The sequence below is a fragment of the Notolepis coatsorum genome (assembly GCF_963971535.1).
Source record: "Notolepis coatsorum genome assembly, chromosome: 17".
Lineage (NCBI taxonomy): Eukaryota > Metazoa > Chordata > Actinopteri > Aulopiformes > Paralepididae > Notolepis > Notolepis coatsorum.
In genome coordinates, this window is record NC_140181.1 from 46,782,727 (window position 1) to 46,805,226 (window position 22,500).

A 22,500-nucleotide genomic window follows, 5' to 3' on the forward strand; every position below is an offset into this window, starting at 1 on the left:
GGGGCGCTGCTGACACCGCTGCTCTGCTCTGTCTGCTCCTGCTCCATGCTTCACGTAAATATATCAGCTGCCAGCTCGCTGACACAGGATGTCATTGACCGGCTGCTTGGTGAAGCAACGACAAATGTAATGATTGTTTCGTTCATCGCATAGGCTATTTAATTTTAGCCTATTTTAATACAATTCAAATAATCAAATTGTGCTTAGAGGGAATTATTTTCACCGGACATTATGAGCAGCACCAAGTCGTTGGGAGGTGGAGATATACATCACGGCGCAAACCCACGATAATGTTGCCGTCTCTCTGCCAAATTTCTCAGTTCTTCGCTTGATATAATTAATACAAATGTCCAATATAACGGAATTCGTTAGCTCATAAAAATTTGATTATAACAGACTGCTGTTTATTAAGGTCGGGCAGACTGCCCACCGACACCTCAAGTCGGCAGCAGCACGCAGTCTCGAGGGACTTATTTTATTTGGAATATATTAATGACTGTATATACGCAAAAGTAGCATAGTTTTAAGTTAAAATATTATAAATGCCTTGATGATGTCATTCTTTATATAGGCCTATCAATTGTTTTTAAGCTCAATAAACTCTGACCGGAATTTATCCCATTTGTCCGGTAGATTGAAATCTACCGGACACTCAGACCTGCAAAAAAAAATTCTAACGGAAACCCTGGGCCTGACTGGGGCTATATTTCACACTATATTTCCCAGCCTGAATCATTTCCCCAGTCCGGCCCTGCTTATGCGAGTTGTCAATGGACAACAACATGCTGTGTGTGTGGTGGTGTGTGTGTGTGTGACTGTGCAGGGCACGAAATTAGAGCCTGCGGGCAACCAAATAGTCATGTGAAAACCGATCGAAAAACATGATCCAATTCTTAGCGGAGTTCTCACTCGCTGACTTCTGTCTCAAGCACACAGACCTGCAGCGCACTGCCCCTCCTCCTCCTCCTGCCCCTCCCAAACCCGTGTAAACACAGAGGCTCCTATTGCATCGGGCAGTCTGCTGACTGCTCTAGTCTAGTGGGACCTCCGTGAGCTAACGTTACAAAATGACCCAGTCAACGATTCACTTTTAGTTTAATACATGAGGCATTGTCTAACGTTATCTAGCCGGCTAGCTACTGTTAGCTCCTGATATCAACAAATGCTCCAGCAATAGTCTAGTAGTGCATGATACCTCCATTGGCTAGGTAGCTCACGTTAGCTCACTACGAAATGTCCCAGTAAACTAAATAGTTCACTGAGGCGTTGTCTTAACGTTATCTAGCCGGCTAGCAGTAGCTACAGATAGCTCCTGATATCAATGTCTTATATCATTGATTCGATGCGTATTCGAGCCCCTGGCTTCCATCGCATGAGGGCATGCTGAATGTGATTTGACCAAAGCAGAGTATAGGGTCCAGCTGGAGCGCCGGAGAATCCTTGCTGGAGCTGGAGGCTACTCGAGTATACACACGGACAGTGGAGCTGTTTGCAGATAGCGAGCATTTTGACTTGTTGCGTGGTGGCGATGTCTCGCAGATAATACAACTACAAGTATGATTATATAATATATATATTTTATAAAAATTATATATATATATATATTTTTTTTTTCTTTAAACCAAAAACTATCGGTATCGGCCGATATGGCTCATAGACGATCGGTGATCGGTGGCAAAAAACGTGATTGCGGCATCCCTAATTATGTTCCGTTATATCCTGCAAAGAGGGTAGAGTGAGGAGTCTGATGATGTTTAACAGTAGGTTACAATTTTTAAGCTTAAGATTGAATTTACATGTATTGATTAATCAATCAATGAATATATTAAAATAATTTGCTCAAAATTTTACTCTGGCCTCTTATTTAAGTGTATTCTTCAACATAATACCCTATCTACTTGAAATTTACTGATTTTTTTTGGCTGGTAAGAAATATGCTTGACGGGTAGATTTTTCCCATCTACCCAACACTGGCCGGTGAGTCAAAAAGTTAATTTTGTGTGTGTGTGTGTGTGTGTGTGTGTGTGTGTGTGTGTGTGTGTGTGTGTGTGTGTGTGTGTGTGAGAGAGAGTGTGAGAGAGAGAGAGTTAAGTACATTTGCTGAAATACAGTTCTTAATTTTCTCACTTGCTATGTGAGAATGTTAGTTATTATGTTCTCAATGCCCCTTGCATTGTAAGAGTTGTGTGGAAGAGTTTGCTAGTTCTAGTGCTACCCCCCTTTGTACATTGTGGCTGTGTCTGACAAAAGTTAATAAATAATGGTATTAGGAATACATTTGCCTCCTGTGTGAACTGTGCATAGCTGAATAGACTGTATTTTAACGTCGGCCATATGGTGGTACTTGGAGAGCCAGCTACGTTCTCAGGTGGTACTTGGTGTAAAAAGGTTGAGAACCACTGACCTAGGCTAGGGATGACCCGATCACGTTTTTTGCCACCGATACCGATCACCGATCGTCGTGAGCCATATCGGCCGATACCGATCCGATACCGATCGTTTTTGATTAAAAGAAATTAAATTTTATAAAATATAAAATATATATATTATATAATTAGACTTGTACTTGTATTATCTGCGAGACATCGCCACCACGCAACAAGCTCCACTGTCTGCGTGTACTCTAGTAGCCTCCAGCTACGGCCAGGATTCTCCGGAGCTGCAGCTGGACCTATACTCGAGTAGCCTCGAGCTACGGCCAGGATTCTCCGGCGCTGCACCTGGACCCTATTGGTATAACGTTACTTAACTGTGCTCAGCAAGCCCTCAGCTCGAATACGCATCGAATCAGTGTTATAAGACATTGATATCAGGAGCTATCTGTAGCTACTGCTAGCCGGATATATAACGTTAATACAACGCCTCAGTGAATTATTTAGTTCAATGGGACATTTCGTTTTGAACAGTGAACTAACTTGCGCTAACAGGTATCATACACGTCTCTAATAGACTTGCTGGAGCATTTGTTGATGTCAGGAGCTATCGGTAGCTGGTCGGCTAGATACCGTTCGGTTAGACAATGCCTCATCATGTATTAAACTAAAAGTGAATAGTTGACTGGGTCATTTTGTAACGGTAGCTAAGCTAACGTTAGCTCAGGGAGACGCCGTCCTCCCGTGTCCCGTCTCACTAGACCCGTGTTTACATGTGTGCGGGAGGGGCTGGAGGGATGAGCAGATGCCGCACCACCCGGTGTCTGAGACAGAACTCAGCGACAGCGAGTGAGATCGGTTTTGACGATCTGCGAAAATAAAGCATTATCACCGATCACCGATAGCATATTTATACTGATTATCGGCCGATACCGGGGCATCCCTAACCTAGACCAATGAAAGTTGTACTGTTCTGAATTCATTGACAGTTCATGAGATGAGGGGCAGGCTTATTTCAATGGACAATGATGGAAATTCATTAATAAATGTTTTGAGTGCATAGGTATATAGCAACAATAGATTCACTACGGTACTTCCATGTTGTAAACAGGGGCCAGAGAGACGATTATCTGAGGCTCTGAGTAGTGAACCTGTAGTATTGCCATTGTGTTCAAAATGTGTAACTTTATACAAAATATCTATTTCAATGGACAATGATGGAAAGTAATTAAAATAAAATACTTATTGTTGACCGATTCGAAAAATAATCAAGATTATCTGTGAATAGATACACAGACGGCTTTGCCCGGTGGCGATAAATATGGACATTCCATTTGGGTGTAAACGAACGGCCAGTTAAACATTCTACAAGTTGACAAAGTAAGCTTCCAACACTGTCAAAAATAGAGTTGCTCTACAAAATATCACCTAATGACATCACCGGTTAAAGTCTAGCCTCATACTGGATTCTAGTTTTGAGAGCAGGGCTAATTGTTGTGTTCATATTGACTTGACTCTCCAGGATAATAAGAATAATATAAATTTTTTAGAACGTGTTTCCCCTTTAAGCTTGGCATTTGTGTTACCCTTACCCTTAAAAAGCAGACCTAGCCTCTAGATGTGTGTAGCCTAATTTAGGGTAAAACGATATGAACAATATATGACAATACCATTATTTAAGCAGATATTTGCAATATAACTTGCAACATAATTTTTAAAGTCTCGTCTTTAGAATCTACATTTTCTCTTCATGTAGTTTAACCTTTCAGCCGCTTATATTTAGGCTCCCTGCTACGTAAGCTGTGTTTACGCTACATTCATTCAGCAGTGCTGGACCACCACAGTAAAAACACCACATCTAGATAACATTTCAAATTAACATAACTTTATAATCCAGCTAAATGTTCCTCAAAAGGTGCAAGCATAGGCCCAGGCCTTACAAGTAGGGGTGGGAATCACCAGTTTCATCATGATACGATACGATATTGATTCTTTGGACAACGATACGATATTTGCCGATATCACAAAGTCTCTCACGATACAATACGATACGATTAGATTCAGGTGCCTGCGATCGATATGAGATGATATCATATGCCCATTTAACACAATCAGTAACATTTAGATCAACAAAAAAAAGGTAATGAAAATATCATTTGACATTTGTATTTTTGAGCTCTTCCAGACATTTAAAGGAAAATCAATCTATTGTTTTTAATACAAATAGACCTCCTGTTCACTGTAAAGTGCCACGTTTTTATATATTGAGCTTTAAACTTTAAGCTACATTTTTTGGAACTCAAAACTCACAACCTCCCTCTCCCAAACCGTTCCTACAACAATTTGTTGATGTTGCATGATCATGTATAGGCCTACATTTATTATGTATTATATTGTTTATGTTTAAATAACATTTAAACATCAAACTCCTCTGACCTCATCTGGTCTTTCCAAAGACGCGCGCACACACACACACACACACACAGAAAGGGAGAATGCTATGCTGTAACATCTACACACACGGAGCTACTGCTGTTGTTCTTGGGCGGATATGAGACTCGCCACAGGATTTTCAAAATAAGAGTATCGATATGAATCGATCTTATTACATCGCATCGATCCGATTCGATTGTTGATAATTACATCGATGTATCGATCTGGATCGATGTATCGTCCCACCCCTACTTACAAGTAGGGGTTTAATCATAACCATATGAACAGTTTCACCTGCAAACAAAAACTAGGGATGGACATGGAACAAACACCAACAAGAACCCTGCCACTACTTCTACAAAATAATTAGAGGAAAAACTTGAGTGAGACAGTAGGGCATTACACCATATCTCTCTGAATGTCCCAGTGATGATGGCCTACCTACTGGTAATATTATGGTCCTGTCAAGAAGCTTCCCAGTGAGGACCAGTCTACTTGTATTAAAAAATACAGGCTTCACTTACCAAGTAACTGACTGATATACTATGAATACGTTTAAAAAAATATTGATGACCTCACAAATATACATTTGAACAAGAAAGTGTGGGAGTAGATAAATTACCACAGAAGGGTAAGCTGATAACTCTCTTCGATAAATAGCCTTAGTCATTCAATATTAGAGATGTTCCGATACCATTTTTTCCTTCCCAATCCGATTCCGATACCTACGCTTTGGGTATCGGCCGATACCGATACTGATCCGATACCAGTGCATACATTTAAAAAAATAAAAAAATATAAATTATATATATATATATATTTTTTTTAATACAGCTACTGTTTTATATAGTGTTTTTTTTAGTAATAACTATAAAGTAATGGTATTTATTCAACAACAGGTGATTGTATAGATTAGTATTAGTATCATTAATTGACAACTATCTCAATGAGTTCACCCACGGAATGGTTGTTGGGACATTGATTCCGCACGGACGTTATATGTTGTTGCACTCCAGAAGGCTCCGGTAACTTTAGTTAGTAGAGGCTCTGTTGTGATTTTTGCACAATAAATATTCAACATTCTCTTTTGAGACTCCGCCTCAGACTCTTATCATTTGGCACTAAAAGCTAAACATTGTCACGGATATGGCTGTCCGCAACATGTCATTAATTGTGTGCGAGAGGTGGATCAGTGACCACGTTAGCGTGAGCTAGGTTAGCATGAGCTAACGTTAGATGGAAACAAGACAATATAACATTACTGGTGAAAAAGTTATTTACCTTGGAATACTCCTGTGCCAACTGCTGTACTTTGCTTGCAGGTCTGCAGCCATTATTGCTGGATTATGAATAGCCCCAACTTTAGCCAAGGTAACGTTAAAGCTAAAACTAGCTTTTCCGTTAGCTGTTCAGCTAATGCTAATAACTAGGGATGCACCGATATGAAAATTGGCCACCGATACCGATTGTTCAACTAACACTATCGGCCGATACCGATATTTGTATATAAGTATTTGTAATTTTTTGTAATTTTTTTTTAATTTTTAATTTTTTTTTAATGAAACTACTGTATATTTGTATGTGTATGTTTGTATTTGTAGGCCTCTTTACTTACTTAAAAAAAGGAAACATCAAGAAATATGTTTATGGTATCACTATCTCTCTCCCAGTATCGTCTGGCGGCCTGCAGAGGGATACTATTTTCTCAACCAGAGCTTTCAACCAATGCAATGGAACCATTCTGGCGGCCTGCAGCGGGATACTATTCTCTCAACCAGAGCTTTCAACCAATGCAATGGAACCATTTTGATTGACAGTCGATTCGGCCAATTACGCCACACCGCTAGCACCCACCTCCTGCTGTCCTTACCACCAATCGGCAAGCGTTTATTCATTTTCTACTTTCGGGCATGCCGCCATTGTTCTGTTTGCGACTCACTCGAGAGCACAACAAACTTAACGTAGCTAATACCTTAGCTGCCCGGCCCGCCGACCAGCGCTCCACAGCATGACCAAATGAGACATAATGATTTTACTGCAACAAATGTTATAATAAAACAAAGCCTTTCTATACATTTGTCTGGTTGAAAACTTTATTAACAGATTGCAGAATGGGTAGTTTGGTACGGAATGAGCAACGGAATGGAACTCAGCTATGAACGGACTAACTGAGTAATGCCTTGTTTACTGCTATCTTCCGGTAAATAATATGCTGATGTTATTGAACGTGTAACACTAACTATATAACGTTAATGCCACAAAACGAATGTTTGTGTCATTTTAACAGCAGATACTTTCTTAAATGCCATCTTCCCGAGAGAGGGTGTTGACGGGGAGTTGTGTTATTAATAGCATTGAACCGAAAGCTAGCGTTAACTATTGTTAAAGGTTTAGCCATAACGTTACCTTGGCTAAAGTTGGGGCTATTCATAATCCAGCAATAATGGCTGCAGACCTGCAAGCAAAGTTGGCAAAGGAGTATTCCAACACAAATCACATTTTCACCAGTAACGTTAGTCTTGCATCTCCCGGTAGCTAATGAACGGACTCGGAGTAATGCCTTGCTGCTATGGGTAATAATAATATGCTGATGTTATTGTCCGTGTAACACTAACTATATAACGTTAATGCCACAAAACGAATGCCTTGTTAATCATAAAGTAACTTTGATGCAGTAGCTTGTGTGTGTGTGTGGGGGACGGCGGGCGTTGTGCAGGTAGGTCGCGAGTGATTTTTTTTTTTTTGCCTTTTGACGCTACAAAAATTGATGGTTATTTATCGGCGACTGCTATCGGCACATTTGAGCTTATCGGCCGATAGCAGTCAACAAGGCACTTATCGGCCAATACCGATACCCGACCGATATATCGGTGCACCCCTACTAATAACACCAGCAAGCGAACCCATCAGAGCTCCCCGTCACCTCTCTCGGGACGATGGCATTTAAGAAAGTATATCTGCTGTTAAAATGACAAACAGCATTGACACTTTAATTCACGGTCGATTAAAAACATGTTTGTTTTATAATGCTCACTCAGCAGACTGCACGTGTTGTTGATAAATGACATCATATGGTATTGGAGCGCAGAATTAGAGGGTACTCGCCGATACCGATACCAGCATTTTAGGCAGTATCGGAGGCATTTCCGATACTGGTATCGGTATCGGAACAACTCTATTCAATATACTTAAAAAGTATGAACAGAATTATTTTTTACATTTGACATGGAACAACAAGCCAGAGAAGGTCAAATGTGCATCCCTACCTATAAAATCAATATGAAGGCAGAGGGATGAAAATATGAAATCCCTATTACAATAGGCTATACCAATTGTGTAGGCAATAGGGGTGTAACGGTACACAAAACTACGGTTCGGTAAGTACTTGTATAAAAAAATAAATAAATAAAAAAATGTATAATAATTATTATTATATTAGATTGTGAAAAAAACTGCCTCCGGTGGGCGGTCATAGGGGTGTAAAAGAGACACTTATCCGTACCGAACCGTTCAGTACGTCTGTGTACCGAACGAATGCAACGGTATGTTAATTGTTAACCACTAACAACCGCCCACCGGGGGCTGTTTTTTTCACAATCTAATATAATAATTTTTTTATTTAACAAATCGATTATTAATTTCAATATAGAATATTCGTTGACAGCCCTACAAGTACAATTAGTTACTGCACACTACATCACCCCTGAGTGGAACATGGAAAGCCAAACTTTTCCCCACTACATTATAACATAGTATACATGTGGTCCTTTGGTTGAGTATAATATGTATACTACCGGTATGTATGCATGCATCTGGTCCTATGGTTGGTATAATATAATATTATGTAAATGCGTGCATCTGGTCCTTTGGTTGGGTGCATACGTTAGGTATAATGTATGATGTATGCATGCATCTGGTCCTATGGTTGGGTGGTGGCGGGTACATAATATGTATAATATATATTGTACTCATCCCATTTCTGCTTTGCACTAGATAGTACTGTACATTAGTACACTGCATAGTATTGTGTATTGTATATTATATGGTAACTCAGAACATTGTACATATGTCTATACCGAACACTGTGACCTCATTTTTCTTCTTCTAAATTCATGCTATATTATGTTATTATGTTATTTGATACTATCTTGTCTAGCACAGTCTCTGGAGCGTAACAGTAAGAAGCATTTTGTATGAAAGTATTCTGTACTTCTGTATGACAACTATTAAAGAACTTGAACTTGAACTTGTATGCACCATCTATCTGGTCCTTAAGAGGAAAAAGCATAGGCCCTGTGTGTAGCAGTTGTCCTCATAATGCAGTAGCCTAACCAGGCCTTGTGCTCATGAGTAGCCTATCCAGGCCTTGTGTACTGTGTAGCAGGCTAGCAGCAGTCCTCATAATGAGTAGCCTATCCATATCCAGGCCTTGTGTGTAGCAGTACAGTAGTCCTCATAATGAGTAGCCTATCCAGGCCTTGTGTGTAGCAGTACAGTAGTCCTCATAATGAGTAGCCTATCCAGGCCTTGTGTAACAGTAGTCCTCATAATGAGTAGCCTATGCAGGCCCTATGCTCATAATGAGTAGCCTATCCATATCCAGGCCTTGTGTGTAGCAGTACAGTAGTCCTCATAATGAGTAGCCTATCCAGGCCTTGTGTGTAGCAGTACAGTAGTCCTCATAATGAGTAGCCTATCCAGGCCTTGTGTGTAGCAGTACAGTAGTCCTCATAATGAGTAGCCTATCCAGGCCTTGTGTGTAGCAGTACAGTAGTCCTCATAATGAGTAGCCTATCCAGGCCTTGTGTGTAGCAGTACAGTAGTCCTCATAATGAGTAGCCTATCCAGGCCTTGTGTGTAGCACTGTAGCAGTAGTCCTCATAATGAGTAGCCTATCCAGGCCCAGTGTGTAGCACTAGTCCTCATAATGAGTAGCCTATCCAGGCCTTGTGTGTAGCACTGTAGCAGTAGTCCTCATAATGAGTAGCCTATCCAGGCCCAGTGTGTAGCAGTGGTCCTCATAATGGAGTAGATCCAAAACCAAACAGCTGTATTGCTGCAACCTGCACTAGAACCAAAGCTAAGAGGAACAAGGATGGACGCGAAACAAACCCCCTCTATGTGTGAAACATTGCTCTCATTTATTACACGTTTAAAAAATAATAATGTAAATGCCCACATTGCAGTCTTTAATATTGCAATATCATTATACATTTGATGTTCAGCCCTAGCATCATTCTTATCTCAGAACAAGAATCTAAGGGATACAGGCCAGAGGTATAACCAGATTTCTTTAACTATGGGTCGCCTTCTTCTGGTGCGTCCCCTACATGACAACAATATCAATATCTGTAATGTGTTTCAATGAGCATGGGTCCCACGACTAGAGGGGTAAAGAAATCGGATCCCCGATTTGACATATTTAAGAAAACACGACGCAGACCATGCCTCTAGTCAGCCATGCTAGGCTAATCAAACTATCCAATGTGGACGTATGATACACAAACCTTGCAGTGCATCTAGTGCAAGCGAGGAGTAAGTAGTAAGGTAGGTAGCAGACCACATAAAGATTTCATAACCACATCACCCTGCCCGAGCGGTAAGTTTTTATTTAGGCCTAATCTTCACATTAGGGGAACCTAGAGTGTGCTTCCGTGTATTTATCTTGACAAGCTGACTAGAAGCCATATTCTCATTAACAGCTACAGCCTGGGGGGGGGTGATGCATGGAGAGATTAGGTTGAATAAATAAAACATTCACACCAGAGACCTGCCCAGTACAAACCACAGCCTTGTGCTGCTTGTAACTGGGGCAGTTCAGGATTAGGATTGAGAGATAAGATAATAAGTGCCTTGCTCCAGGAACACCTAATGTACAGTGCCCAGTGTGTAAAAGTAGCTAAAGCAAGGAAGGAAATAATTCATAAACAAAAATTGGGGAGTGTTCTACACCCGCTAAAATGGCGTGTTTCAATACAAGGGAAGAAAGAGCTGCTGAGAAATAAATAATTCAAATTGGATTTAGGGCTAGTTTCTTTGCACACACAAAAAACTAGATTAAGTCGTATAAAATGGTTGAAAAGATGCATAATAATACGTCCACTTGAGCTCATAAACAGACCAACACACAACGCAACAAGCTGGTAACCTGCCACTGAACTGACGTACAGGACAACACTGATACCTCGGTCGTGATGTTAACAGTCTGCAATATGATTCCCTGGGCCTGGCCGACTGCTAATGCGAGGTTAACATGTTCAGTTAGCGAAGTTCCGAGGGCTCGTGTTGTGGTGCAATTTATACAACTTCACGTTGCATGAACTCACCGATGTGCGTGTCGGGCTGTCCGTGCGGACCGGGCATCTGCACGCTGATCTGCCTCTCCGGCTGCGGGATGCACTTCAGGCAGAACGAGTGCAGGCAGGGCAAGAGTTTGGGTTCACATTCGCGGTTCTGGAGACTTTGTTTACACACCGCGCACGTATCCAATAAATTGAGGTGAGCGGCGGCCGGGGTGGCCGCTGCCGCCGGGACGGTGGGAGGGGGAGACATTTCGGTCGTCAGCCCGCTTCCAGAAGCATCGCCGCCGCTGCCAGAAGCATCGCCGCCGCTGCCAGAAGCATCGCCGCCGCTGCCAGAAGCCGGGGATTCGTTTGTTGTCGCGGGCTCCGCGTTGCCGCCGCTGTTCTCCGCCGGACTGTCGGCGCTGCTCGCGTTGCCGTTGGCTTCGCCCGCCGCGCTGCCACTGCTGTCGCTACTAGCCTCCCCTCCTCCGCTGGTGGGTGTCGGTGCCTCGGGGACATTCTCCAGGGCCTCCGCGTCTTCGCAGTCCTTCGCATTCGGCTCTATGACAATTACCGCAGTCTCCTCTTTCGTTTCGGGATCCCCGTTATCCTGAACTGGGGGTACGGTATCCGAATTGGCAGAGGTTTCCATATCTTCCTCGCCTTTGTTATCCGCCATCTTCCTTCCTCTTTGAACCGCTTCACGTAGTGCGTGACTTTTTCGATAAAGAAAACGTGCAACGTACGCCATGACGTCGAATACGTTTTTTTTTTTTTTTTTTTTTTTTACGTTTACGTTTGACCTTTCGGAGCCTGAAATATTTGTAATCTTGGATGTACCTATGAATCCATATCAAAATAAATGATTGCCATTATTAGTTATAAAATCAAAGCTTTATTTATGCAACATAGTGAACCACTCAAATTTGTGTCATGGACCATTATACAGAGGTGGAAAGTAACAAATTAGCTACATTTAGCTAGTTTGGTTAATGTAATTAAAGTAGATTTATGTAATGCAACTTATTGGGAATCCTTTACTTAAGTGAATACAAATGTTGGTTATAGGAGTAGGGAGTACAATGAGATCTGTCAATTACAATAAATTATTAAATATATATATATATATAGTTTGTACTTTACCCAATACTATTTTTGTTGATATGGTTAAAAAGGGACTAACCCCAAATCTTTAACATATAACGAGCCATCAAATTAATTGTAAAAACCATGTCAAAAGGAGTAGCCTACCTCATACATTTAGTGTGTAAATTTTGGAACGTGTACAAAATATTATTGATCCAATGTAATTTCTTTCATTCCTGCTTCTTTTACAGGACTCATTTCACACTAACAGCATTCCTACTTGTGTAACACATTTCAGTAACTCCTTCCACTTCTGCATATATCACACCACGCAAACCAACACCATTGGCTTCTTCTTTTTAGTCTGCAGGGTCACAATTAAGGTCATCCTCGCTCCTATCAGCTTCCTCACCAACTCTCACAGATTGCTAATAGACAAGCCTGGCAACAGGCAGTGGTTTAATGATTACCACAAGCTTCAAACACAGTAAGGGCAGACAGAGAAGGTCCTGCAGTCATATCGTATATGGTTATATATATATATAAAAAATCAAACCAGATGACGGATTTCAAGACATTGTTGTCATTTTATTACAATAGTGTAAAAATAAACAAACAAACTATATGCATTGGGGGGTGGGTGGGTTACATCAAACTGGTAGAAATAAAAGTCAATAGAGTCTTTGTGGAAATTCCTTGTATTCAAATCTGAACATGTTTGAACAACACTAGTCATTTGGAAGAGAACAAAAACACTCACAAGAATTTGGTAAACTGCAGATTCAGTTCACAATTCCACTACAGCTGTACAGACTTACTGGACATACAAACAAGTAAGAAAAAGAAAATAAAGACATTCATAAATGCCACATTCTATGTCTGTTTTTTTTGTTTGTTTTAATGTCCAGTGTATTGACCATATTCACATGGTGGCCCTTTTGCTCATGTCATGAAAGGAATCCCAACCAGAGCGTGTGACATAAGAGCAATATGGCCACCATGTGAATAAGGTCAATGGCAGCAACAGGATGACAGTCCGTCTAGTGGGCTGCTGTACCTTCAGATCACAGTATCTATGTAACCTCTTCAGAATGTCTCCGTTTTAAGGATGAGTTGGAGGCATGCAGCCGGCCACACACAGACAGACACACACACACCTTCTTGGGTTGTTTCTCATAAGTGACAACCTGCAACTCTGGGCTACGACTGGATTATCTTCCCCCAAAACGGCCACACACAAAAAAGATGTCCCATTTCGTCCAATTAACCCCTCTGTGAATAGAGATCACTTTGAAGGATGAGGGGTCTGTTACCCTAGTAGGTGTTTCTATGGCGGCAGGTTAATTTGGAATGAGAGTAAACATGTGTCCAATCATTCCATTCTTCTGGCTGCCTGTGAACAAAATCATTGTTGTAGAGAGAGAGCAAACTCAGGGCTCTGTGTGGTTTGTTATTCCAGATTTAAAAAAAGGTCCCATCTGTGGTTTGTTATTCCAGATTAAAAGTCCTGTCGGATGTTCTCCTTGTTCTCGTCCCCCTGCTGTTGTCTCAGCTGAGACACCTCGTTCTCCAGCTGCACAATGGCACGCTCTATCTCGTAGTTCTTACTGACCAGAGATACCCAGCTGTTGAGAGACGGATGAAAGAGAGATGTCATTTAGTGAAGACCGCCACCTCACAGCCGCAATCATACCGTGTACAAGTGCTGCTACTAGGACCAAACGTGCACCGGTAATGATAGATTTGTTGAATGATAGTTTATGGCTGTAGTCGGTCTAATTGTATGTGTCAATTTCTTTTGCACCGTGGGAGGTCCCGTTTAGTCTTTGCTACAAGTGTGAGAATAAGCAATGTATTCCACACTGTAAACGATCTCCACACCAAGACAAATTCCTGTATGTTTATTGCATTCTGTGAACAAAAGTAATTATGATGCAGTGTTATAGGACACAGTAAACAGGATACATCAATGTAAATATGGATTGTAAAAACATTTTCTCGGGAGAACGTACTTTGACTCCAGTTCTCGGAGTTTGGCCCCTCCTGCCAACTGGTCGTTCTTACGTTGCCAGTTTAAATCTTGGATTTTCTTCCTGCATAAGAAGAAAAAAAAAGAGGAAATTAGATATCACATTGAGCCACAAATGGTGTGTAGAAAAAGGGGCGTTACTCACCGGAATTTCTGCAGTTCTTTTTGAGCCATCTCAATCATGAAAGCCAAGTTGCTGTGTGGGGGAAGATAAGACGACTTGTTAAGAGTTGCATACGGGGCGGTGAGGTGTCATCAAGTCGGTTCAAGAAGAACTGAAGAGAATCTGATAAGCTTCCATGGCAAAATAGGCATACTGTATTCAATCTAAATCACAGGAACATTTGTAACGTGCCAGAAATAATAATTGTTCAATAATCTTTGTCCAATGACCCCAAAATGACGGTCCAAGTTTATACTGCTCATTAAAAGTAATGGATCGGATCGGTACTCTGTATTGGCCGATACTCTATGTCAACTAGTCAGTCAAATGATTTGTGATTTGATTTAAATACCAGAGTTCTTATTAGAACAGTGTTGCTGTGGCGGTCAGGTGGCGTAGCGGAGATTGCGTTCGTCACCAACCCCGGAGACGCTGGATTCGCCTGTTCGAATCCAGCTCACAGCTCCGGGGTTGTCACCAGCTTGGCTGGCCGTTCACACTAATACAATTGGCAGTATTAGAGGGTGGGAGAAGCTGGCGGGGTGGGTCCGGGTAGTTGTAAACAGCGACTCCTACAGTTCGGTCGGGGCGCCTGCTAAGCGCGGATAGGATCTAAGGGCGGTAGTGTGATCCTTCCACACGTTACACGCTCTCAGTGAGAGTCCGCGCTGCCAGGTGAAAAGAAGCGGTTGATTGGCTAGACGTGTGTCGGAGGAAGCACGTGATAGCCTCCACTCTCCCAGACCGACTGTGGGGGGTAAGTGCGCAGCGACCAGGAAGGGGATTGGGAATTGGCATAACGACTAACATTGGGATGGGAGAAAATCGGAGGAAAAAGGAGGGGGAAAAAGATTAAAAAAAAAAAAAAAACAGTGTTGCTGTGACTTACTCGTTGTAAACCTTCCATGCGTTGGTGCCGTACTGCGACATGAGCTCCAGGTTCTCGATACGCACAGCCTGGTGCTCCAGCTGGGCCATGGAGTTATTCACACACTCCTGCCATGCCGTGATGTCGTTCTTCTGTCCCGACGACGGCGCTGGGAGCTCGTATCTGCACAGAAACGACAGATGAATAAAAGGGGGGAATACATTTAGTCTACAATTTATTACAAAACATACAGTTTGATATTGTAAAAGGTCCTTATAAAAGGTTATGTTGCTAGGCATAGAGGGGAAAGGGGCCACCGAAGGTACTCAGCGAGATGCTACACCCATGCTACAGTGCACCACGACCTGTAAACCCACACTACAGAACACCACAACCTGTAAACCCACACTACAGAATAGGGCTGGGCGATAAAACGATAACTATCGCGATAAATTATTTCCTCGAAATAAACATGAAACGTGGTCGCAAAGTTTTGATATATCGATTTTCCAAGCTTGGATATGAGCACACGCACTAACAACCAATCAGTGAAGGAGATGGCGACAGCGAAGGAGACCCGCGGTGCACCTCTGGGTAGTAAACAAGGCTGGCTAGGATCATTAGCTTGCACGCCGCTATTTTATGGTTTACGTGCGGAGTGGGTGTGTGGCGTGAATTCTGAGGCCACGGTTAGAGTAGTGTGGGGTATGCGGTGGGCGTCGTTGCAATGTATTGGGGCGGAACGGAGTATTTTAGGGTGATAGTTAGTACATTGTCATGGGATACACCGCTTGCTCTGGCTAACTGTTAGTTCCATTCTTATAATGTATGATCCAGTGGCGGTAGGTTGCCCCCTGGTGGAATATAATAATCTATGCATTGGTGCGTAGAAAAACGTGTGCGGACTGATGACGACATCAACGCGAGACATTCGCAGCAGCAAAACAAGTGAGTCTATTAATAGCCCGTCCATCGGCGCAGAGCATAAGAAGTTAATTAAACTTGACAGAAATTATAGACGATAATTATCGATATAGTTATATGAAAATAATTTTATCGCGATAACGTTTTTGGCCATATCGCCCAGCCCTACTACAGAACACCACAACCTGTAAACCCACACTACAGAACACCACAACCTGTAAACCCACACTACAGAACACCATGACCTGTAAACCCACACTACAGAACACCACAACCTTTAAACCCACACTACAGAACACCACAACCTTTAAACCCACACTACAGAACACCATGGCCTGTAAACCCACACTACAGAACACCATGACCTGTAAACCCACACTACAGAACACCACGACCTGTAAACCCACACTACAGAACACCATGACCTGTAAACCCACACTACAAAACACCATGGCCTGTAAACCCACACTACAGAACACCATGGCCTGTAAACCCACTACAGAACACCATGACCTGTAAACCCACACTACAGAACACCACGACCTGTAAACCCACACTACAGAACACCATGACCTGTAAACCCACACTACAAAACACCATGGCCTGTAAACCCACACTACAGAACACCACAACCTGTAAACCCACACTACAGAACACCACGACCTGTAAACCCACACTACAGAACACCATGACCTGTAAACCCACACTACCAAACACCATGGCCTGTAAACCCACACTACAGAACACCATGGCCTGTAAACCCACACTACCCACCAGACATTCGCAGCAGCAAAACAAGTGAGTCTATTAATAGCCCGTCCATCGGCGCAGAGCATAAGAAGTTAATTAAACTTGACAGAAATTATATCGACGATAATTATCGATATCGAGTAAAGTTATATGAAAATAATTTTATAATTTTATCGCGATAACGTTTTTGGCCATATCGCCCAGCCCTACTACAGAACACCACAACCTGTAAACCCACACTACAGAACACCACAACCTGTAAACCCACACTACAGAACACCACAACCTGTAAACCCACACTACAGAACACCATGACCTGTAAACCCACACTACAGAACACCACAACCTGAAAACCTAAGCTACGAAACACTACGACCTTTAACCCAAGATACAGAACACCACGACCTGTAAACCCACACTACGGAACACCACAACCTTTAAATCCACACTACGGAACACCACAACCTTTAAACCCACACTACAGAACACCACAACCTTTAAACCCACACTACAGAACACCACAACCTTTAAACCCACACTACAGAACACCATGGCCTGTAAACCCACACTACCCACCAGACATTCACAGCAGCAAAACAAGTGAGTCTATTAATAGCCCGTCCATCGGCGCCGGGCATAAGAAGTTAATTAAACTTGACAGAAATTATATCGACGATAATTATCGATATAGAGTTAAATGAAAATAATTTTATAATTTTATCGCGATAACGTTTTTGGCCATATCGCCCAGCCCTACTACAGAACACCACAACCTGTAAACCCACACTACAGAACACCACAACATGTAAACCCACACTACAGAACACCATGACCTGTAAACCCACACTACAGAACACCACAACCTGAAAACCTAAGCTACGAAACACTACAACCTTTAACCCAAGATACAGAACACCACAACCTGTAAACCCACACTACGGAACACCACAACCTTTAAATCCACACTACGGAACACCACAACCTTTAAACCCACACTACAGAACACCACAACCTTTAAACCCACACTACAGAACACCATGGCCTGTAAACCCACACTACAGAACACCATGACCTGTAAACCCACACTAGAGAACACCATGACCTGTAAACCCACTACAGAACACCATGACCTGTAAACCCACACTACAGAACACCACAACCTATAAACCCACACTACAAAACACCATGGCCTGTAAACCCACACACACTACAGAACACCATGGTCTGTAAACCCACACTACAGAACACCACAACCTGTAAACTAGGGATGCCCCGATCGATCGGCCAGCGATCGGTATCGGCCGATATTCAGTATAAATATGAGATCGGTGAATTCCGATAATGCTTTATTTTCGCCAATTGTGAAAACCGATCGAAAAATATGATTCAATTCATAGCGGAGATCTCACTCGCTGACTTCTCTCTCAGACACAAGAGCTGCAGCCAGGGAGCGAAATTAACTTTGACTCACCGGCCAGTGGCGGGTAGATGGGAAGAATCTACCCGCCAAGCATATTTCTTACCTGCCAAATCTTTTTTGATTAAAAAAAAATATATATATATTTTATATAAAAAAATGTTTTTTAAATAAAATATATATTATATAATCATACTTGTAGTTGTATTATCTGCGAGACATCGCCACCACGCAATAAGTCAAAATGCTCGCTATCTGCAAACAGCTCCACTGTGTGTATACTTGAGTAATAATAATAATAATAATGACTTGGATTTATATAGCGCTCTTCATGAGACCCAGAGCGGCCTCCAGCTCCAGCAAGGATTCTCCGGCGATGCAGCTAGACCCTACTCTACATTCAGCATGCAAGGATTCTCCGGCGCTGCAGCTGGACCCTATTGGTGTATAATGTTCCGGTTCTTTGGTCAAATCACATTCATCAAGCCCTCAGCTAGAATACGCATTAAATCAATGTTATAAGACATTGATATCAGGAGCTATCTGTAGCTACTGCTAGCCCGCTAGATAACGTTAAGACAATTTAGTTTACTGGGACATATAGAGCTAACGTGAGCTAGCTAACGTGAGCTAGCTAACGAGGGAACGGAGGTATTATGCACTCGAGTCGACTATTGCTGGAGCATTTGTTTATCAGCAGCTATCAGTAGCTAGCCAGCTAGATACCGTTAGACAATGCCTCATCATGTATTAAACTAAAAGTGAATAGTTGACTGGGTCATTGTTTAAACAGTAACGGTAGCTCATGGAGGTCCGCTCTTCTAGACTAGAGCAGACTGCCTCTGTGTTGATACGAGCAGAAGCCAATAGTATCCCGCTGCAGGGCTGGGCGGATATGACTCGTTGCCACGTTTTTTTTTCAAAATGTCAAAATAAGAGTATCATACGAACCGAATGTTGCTAACTGTCGGAGCCATCGATATTATGACTCTAGCTGCCCTTGGGGCGGAAATGAGACCCGCACAGATTTTCAAAATAAGAGTATCGTTATGAACTACACGTCTACACGCCACACGGCGGGCAGCCCTCTCAGTGGCAAGCGCCAAAGGTAAAAACTGAGCGCCCCTGGCGGGTGGCGGGCTTAAATTTCGCCCCCTGCCTCTAGGCATTTGATTAGTGCCATCACACACAACACACGCCCCTGTCCCTCAACATACAGAATGACCACCCATTCTGGCCGATCGATCGGGGCTTCCCTAGTTTACAGGTTGTGGTGTTCTGTAGTGTGGGTTTACAGGCCATGGTGTTCTGTAGTGTGGGTTTACAGGCCATGGTGTTCTGTAGTGTGGGTTTACAGGTCATGGTGTTCTGTAGTGTGGGTTTACAGGTTGTGGTGTTCTGTAGTGTGGGTTTACAGGTCATGGTGTTCTGTAGTGTGGGTTTACAGGTCATGGTGTTCTGCAGTGGCTTTACAGTTGGGCTGCCACGGTATTGATTTTTTCCTTACCGCACAAATTTGCGAAGCTATTGAAACCGCCACGGTAACCGCAAAAAAACGAAAATAATTTTTTTTTTGTAGTCTATTCTTTATAGCATATAGCCTGCCTCTAGTCTAAATGTCTATCTTTAGAGGATGACTTTGCAGCATGAATATTGTTTGGGATTCGGCAAGCACGCATTCGTTATTGAAAGTGAAACACAGACAACATAGGCTACTGAACAGTGAACACTGTTTATTGACACTTCTTGCAGTGAGGTACAACGTGAGGCTGACTCGAGGTAGACGGTGGACGGGTCTGTTGAGGAGCTGAGGCGCGCGCCTCTCTCCCCTTCCCGTCGACCAAGAGTGAATACCTGTAGTCCCCAGGGCTCTGTCCCAACCGGTGTCCGGATCCCCCCCGAAAGGATGGGTGAGCCGCGGCCGGGGAAGACCGGGCGAGCCCGACTTAACGAGAACTGTAAAACCTGAGCGCGGTGTGGCTCCAGCCTAGGGCTGGGCGATATGGAAAAAAATCATATCGCGATAACGATATGATAATTTTATTTTATTTCTCGATATCGATAATTATCGAATTGTTATAAGTATAAAAAAAATAAAAAAAAATAAATAAATAAACATTTTTTTTTTTTTTTTTTTAACAACAGATGTATGTTTATTTTGCAGCAATTCTTTGTCATTGCCGCCATCTTTAGTGTTACATCCCCTCACACTCCAGTTCTCAGGCTGCAGCTGGTTTAAAAGCTAAAGTAAACCGGCTTCTCTGCTGGCTGTGGCTCCAGAGGAGTTGAACAGTTCTGGCTCTGCTAGTTTATTTTCGATCTTTTGGCGCTTTTTTGGTGGACAAACCACCGCACATGTGCACTGTGACTCGTGACTGGAGTCTAGTTCTGCTAGCACACATAGCCTACTGTGTACAGACGGTTTCAAAATGTATTTTAAATTAGAAAGCAAACAAAATAAATGGACAAGAGGAAAAAGAAATCTGAATTTGGTCAGTATTGTCATTTGGACAAGCAAAGCCATTACTTTAAGTTGCAGGCAAGAAAGACAAGTCTGTCCACTGTCTCTGGTTTTAAAACTGCCCTGTTGCAGGTAAAAAAAAAAAAAAAAAAAAAAATCGATTTTTTTTAAATTTCGATATTCGATATCGATTATTAAAATATATCGCGATATTTATCGTTATCGTTATATCGCCCAGCCCTACTCCAGCCCCTCGCGCGCCGCCGCGGTTCCCAACTCCACTCTCCCTCACGGGAAGAGGCGGGGGGGATTCGAAGTCTCCCCTCTGGTCGTGCGCCATTCACTCGGTGTCACGGGCAGGGGTGGTAGTGCCCGGCGGTTTCCCCCCCCCCCCCCCGACCCTTTCTTCTTCTTATTATTATTCTAAAAAACAGCGGTGATGCGGTATTCAGCTTAACTCTGCAGTGGGCGTGATGTAACAGCGATACCGCGGTAATGCGGTAACCGCGGCAGCTCTAGTTTACAGGTCATGGTGTTCTGCAGTGGGTTTACAGGTCATGGTGTTCTGTAGTGTGTTTACAGGTCATGGTGTTCTGTAGTGGCTTTACAGGTTGTGGTGTTCTGTAGTGTGGGTTTACAGGTCATGGTGTTCTGTAGTGTGGGTTTACAGGTCATGGTGTTCTGTAGTGTGGGTTTACAGGTCATGGTGTTCTGTAGTGTGGGTTTACAGGTCATGGTGTTCTGTAGTGTGGGTTTACAGGTTGTGGTGTTCTGTAGTGTGGGTTTACAGGCCATGGTGTTCTGTAGTGTGGGTTTACAGGTCATGGTGTTCTGTAGTGGGTTTACAGGTCATGGTGTTCTGTAGTGGGTTTACAGGTCATGGTGTTCTGTAGTGTGGGTTTACAGGTCATGGTGTTCTGTAGTGTGGGTTTACAGGTCATGGTGTTCTGTAGTGTGGGTTTACAGGCCATGGTGTTCTGTAGTGTGGGTTTACAGGTCATGGTGTTCTGTAGTGTGGGTTTACAGGTTGTGGTGTTCTGTAGTGTGGGTTTACAGGTCATGGTGTTCTGTAGTGTGGGTTTACAGGTCATGGTGTTCTGTAGTGTGGGTTTACATGCCATGGTGTTCTGTAGTGTGGGTTTACAGGTCATGGTGTTCTGTAGTGTGGGTTTACAGGTTGTGGTGTTCTGTAGTGTGGGTTTACAGGCAGGGGGCGAAACTAGAGAGCGCCACCCGCCATTTGCGCTCAGTTTATACGTTTGGCGCCTCCCACTATGAGGTCTGCCCGCCGTGTGGCGACCAATCAAATGGTCATGTGAAAACCGAAAATCATGATCCAATTCTGAGCGGAGTTCTCACTCGCTGTCTGAGCACAGACACGCAGCGCACCGCCCACTGCTGCTGCTGCTGCTATACTCCCCACCTGTTTCTGTATGCTGCATGTAAACACATATAACAAATAATAAATAAATAAAATGTATTTTACATTTTTTATGTTGTGGCACTTTGTTCAACTTTGTCAGTGCTGTAAAGTTTAAACCCTTTTAAATCATAGACAAACGAAACACTTGCTTTCATGAAATATTGTAAGCAGTCATTTGAGGCTTTATAAAAGCAGCACAATGAACACAAATCTGTCAGTGCCGAGTCCGACCTCATCTTAAATAACAAACAGCATTGCTTGTTGTAATTAAGAAAGAGAGGCAGAGTTGA

General features: G+C 42.7%; 2 protein-coding genes across 6 annotated transcripts in view; both read right to left on the bottom strand.

Annotated features, from left to right (window-relative positions):
* trim33 (tripartite motif containing 33) overlaps nt 1-11,783 on the bottom strand; it is a 141,031-nt gene extending 129,248 nt beyond the window's left edge. For 4 of the 5 annotated variants that reach the window (XM_084332757.1, XM_084332756.1, XM_084332754.1 and 1 more), the window contains exon 1: nt 11,132-11,777. In XM_084332757.1, coding sequence (XP_084188883.1) covers nt 11,132-11,768 — 637 coding nt within the window. In that variant the 5' untranslated portion in view covers nt 11,769-11,777. Of the gene's footprint in view, nt 1-11,131 lie in introns of all 5 variants that reach the window. The other variant, XM_084332758.1, reaches the window with a different exon arrangement.
* A 959-nt stretch (nt 11,784-12,742) lies between these two features.
* The window catches only part of bcas2 (BCAS2 pre-mRNA processing factor), a 33,796-nt gene continuing 24,038 nt past the window's right edge, over nt 12,743-22,500 (bottom strand). The window contains exons 4-7 of the mRNA XM_084332986.1: nt 15,257-15,418; nt 14,350-14,400; nt 14,188-14,268; nt 12,743-13,800 (exon numbers count right to left, since the gene is read on the bottom strand). Of these exons, the coding sequence (XP_084189112.1) occupies nt 13,674-13,800; nt 14,188-14,268; nt 14,350-14,400; nt 15,257-15,418 (421 nt within the window). The 3' untranslated portion in view covers nt 12,743-13,673. The remainder of the gene's footprint in view (nt 13,801-14,187; nt 14,269-14,349; nt 14,401-15,256; nt 15,419-22,500) is intronic.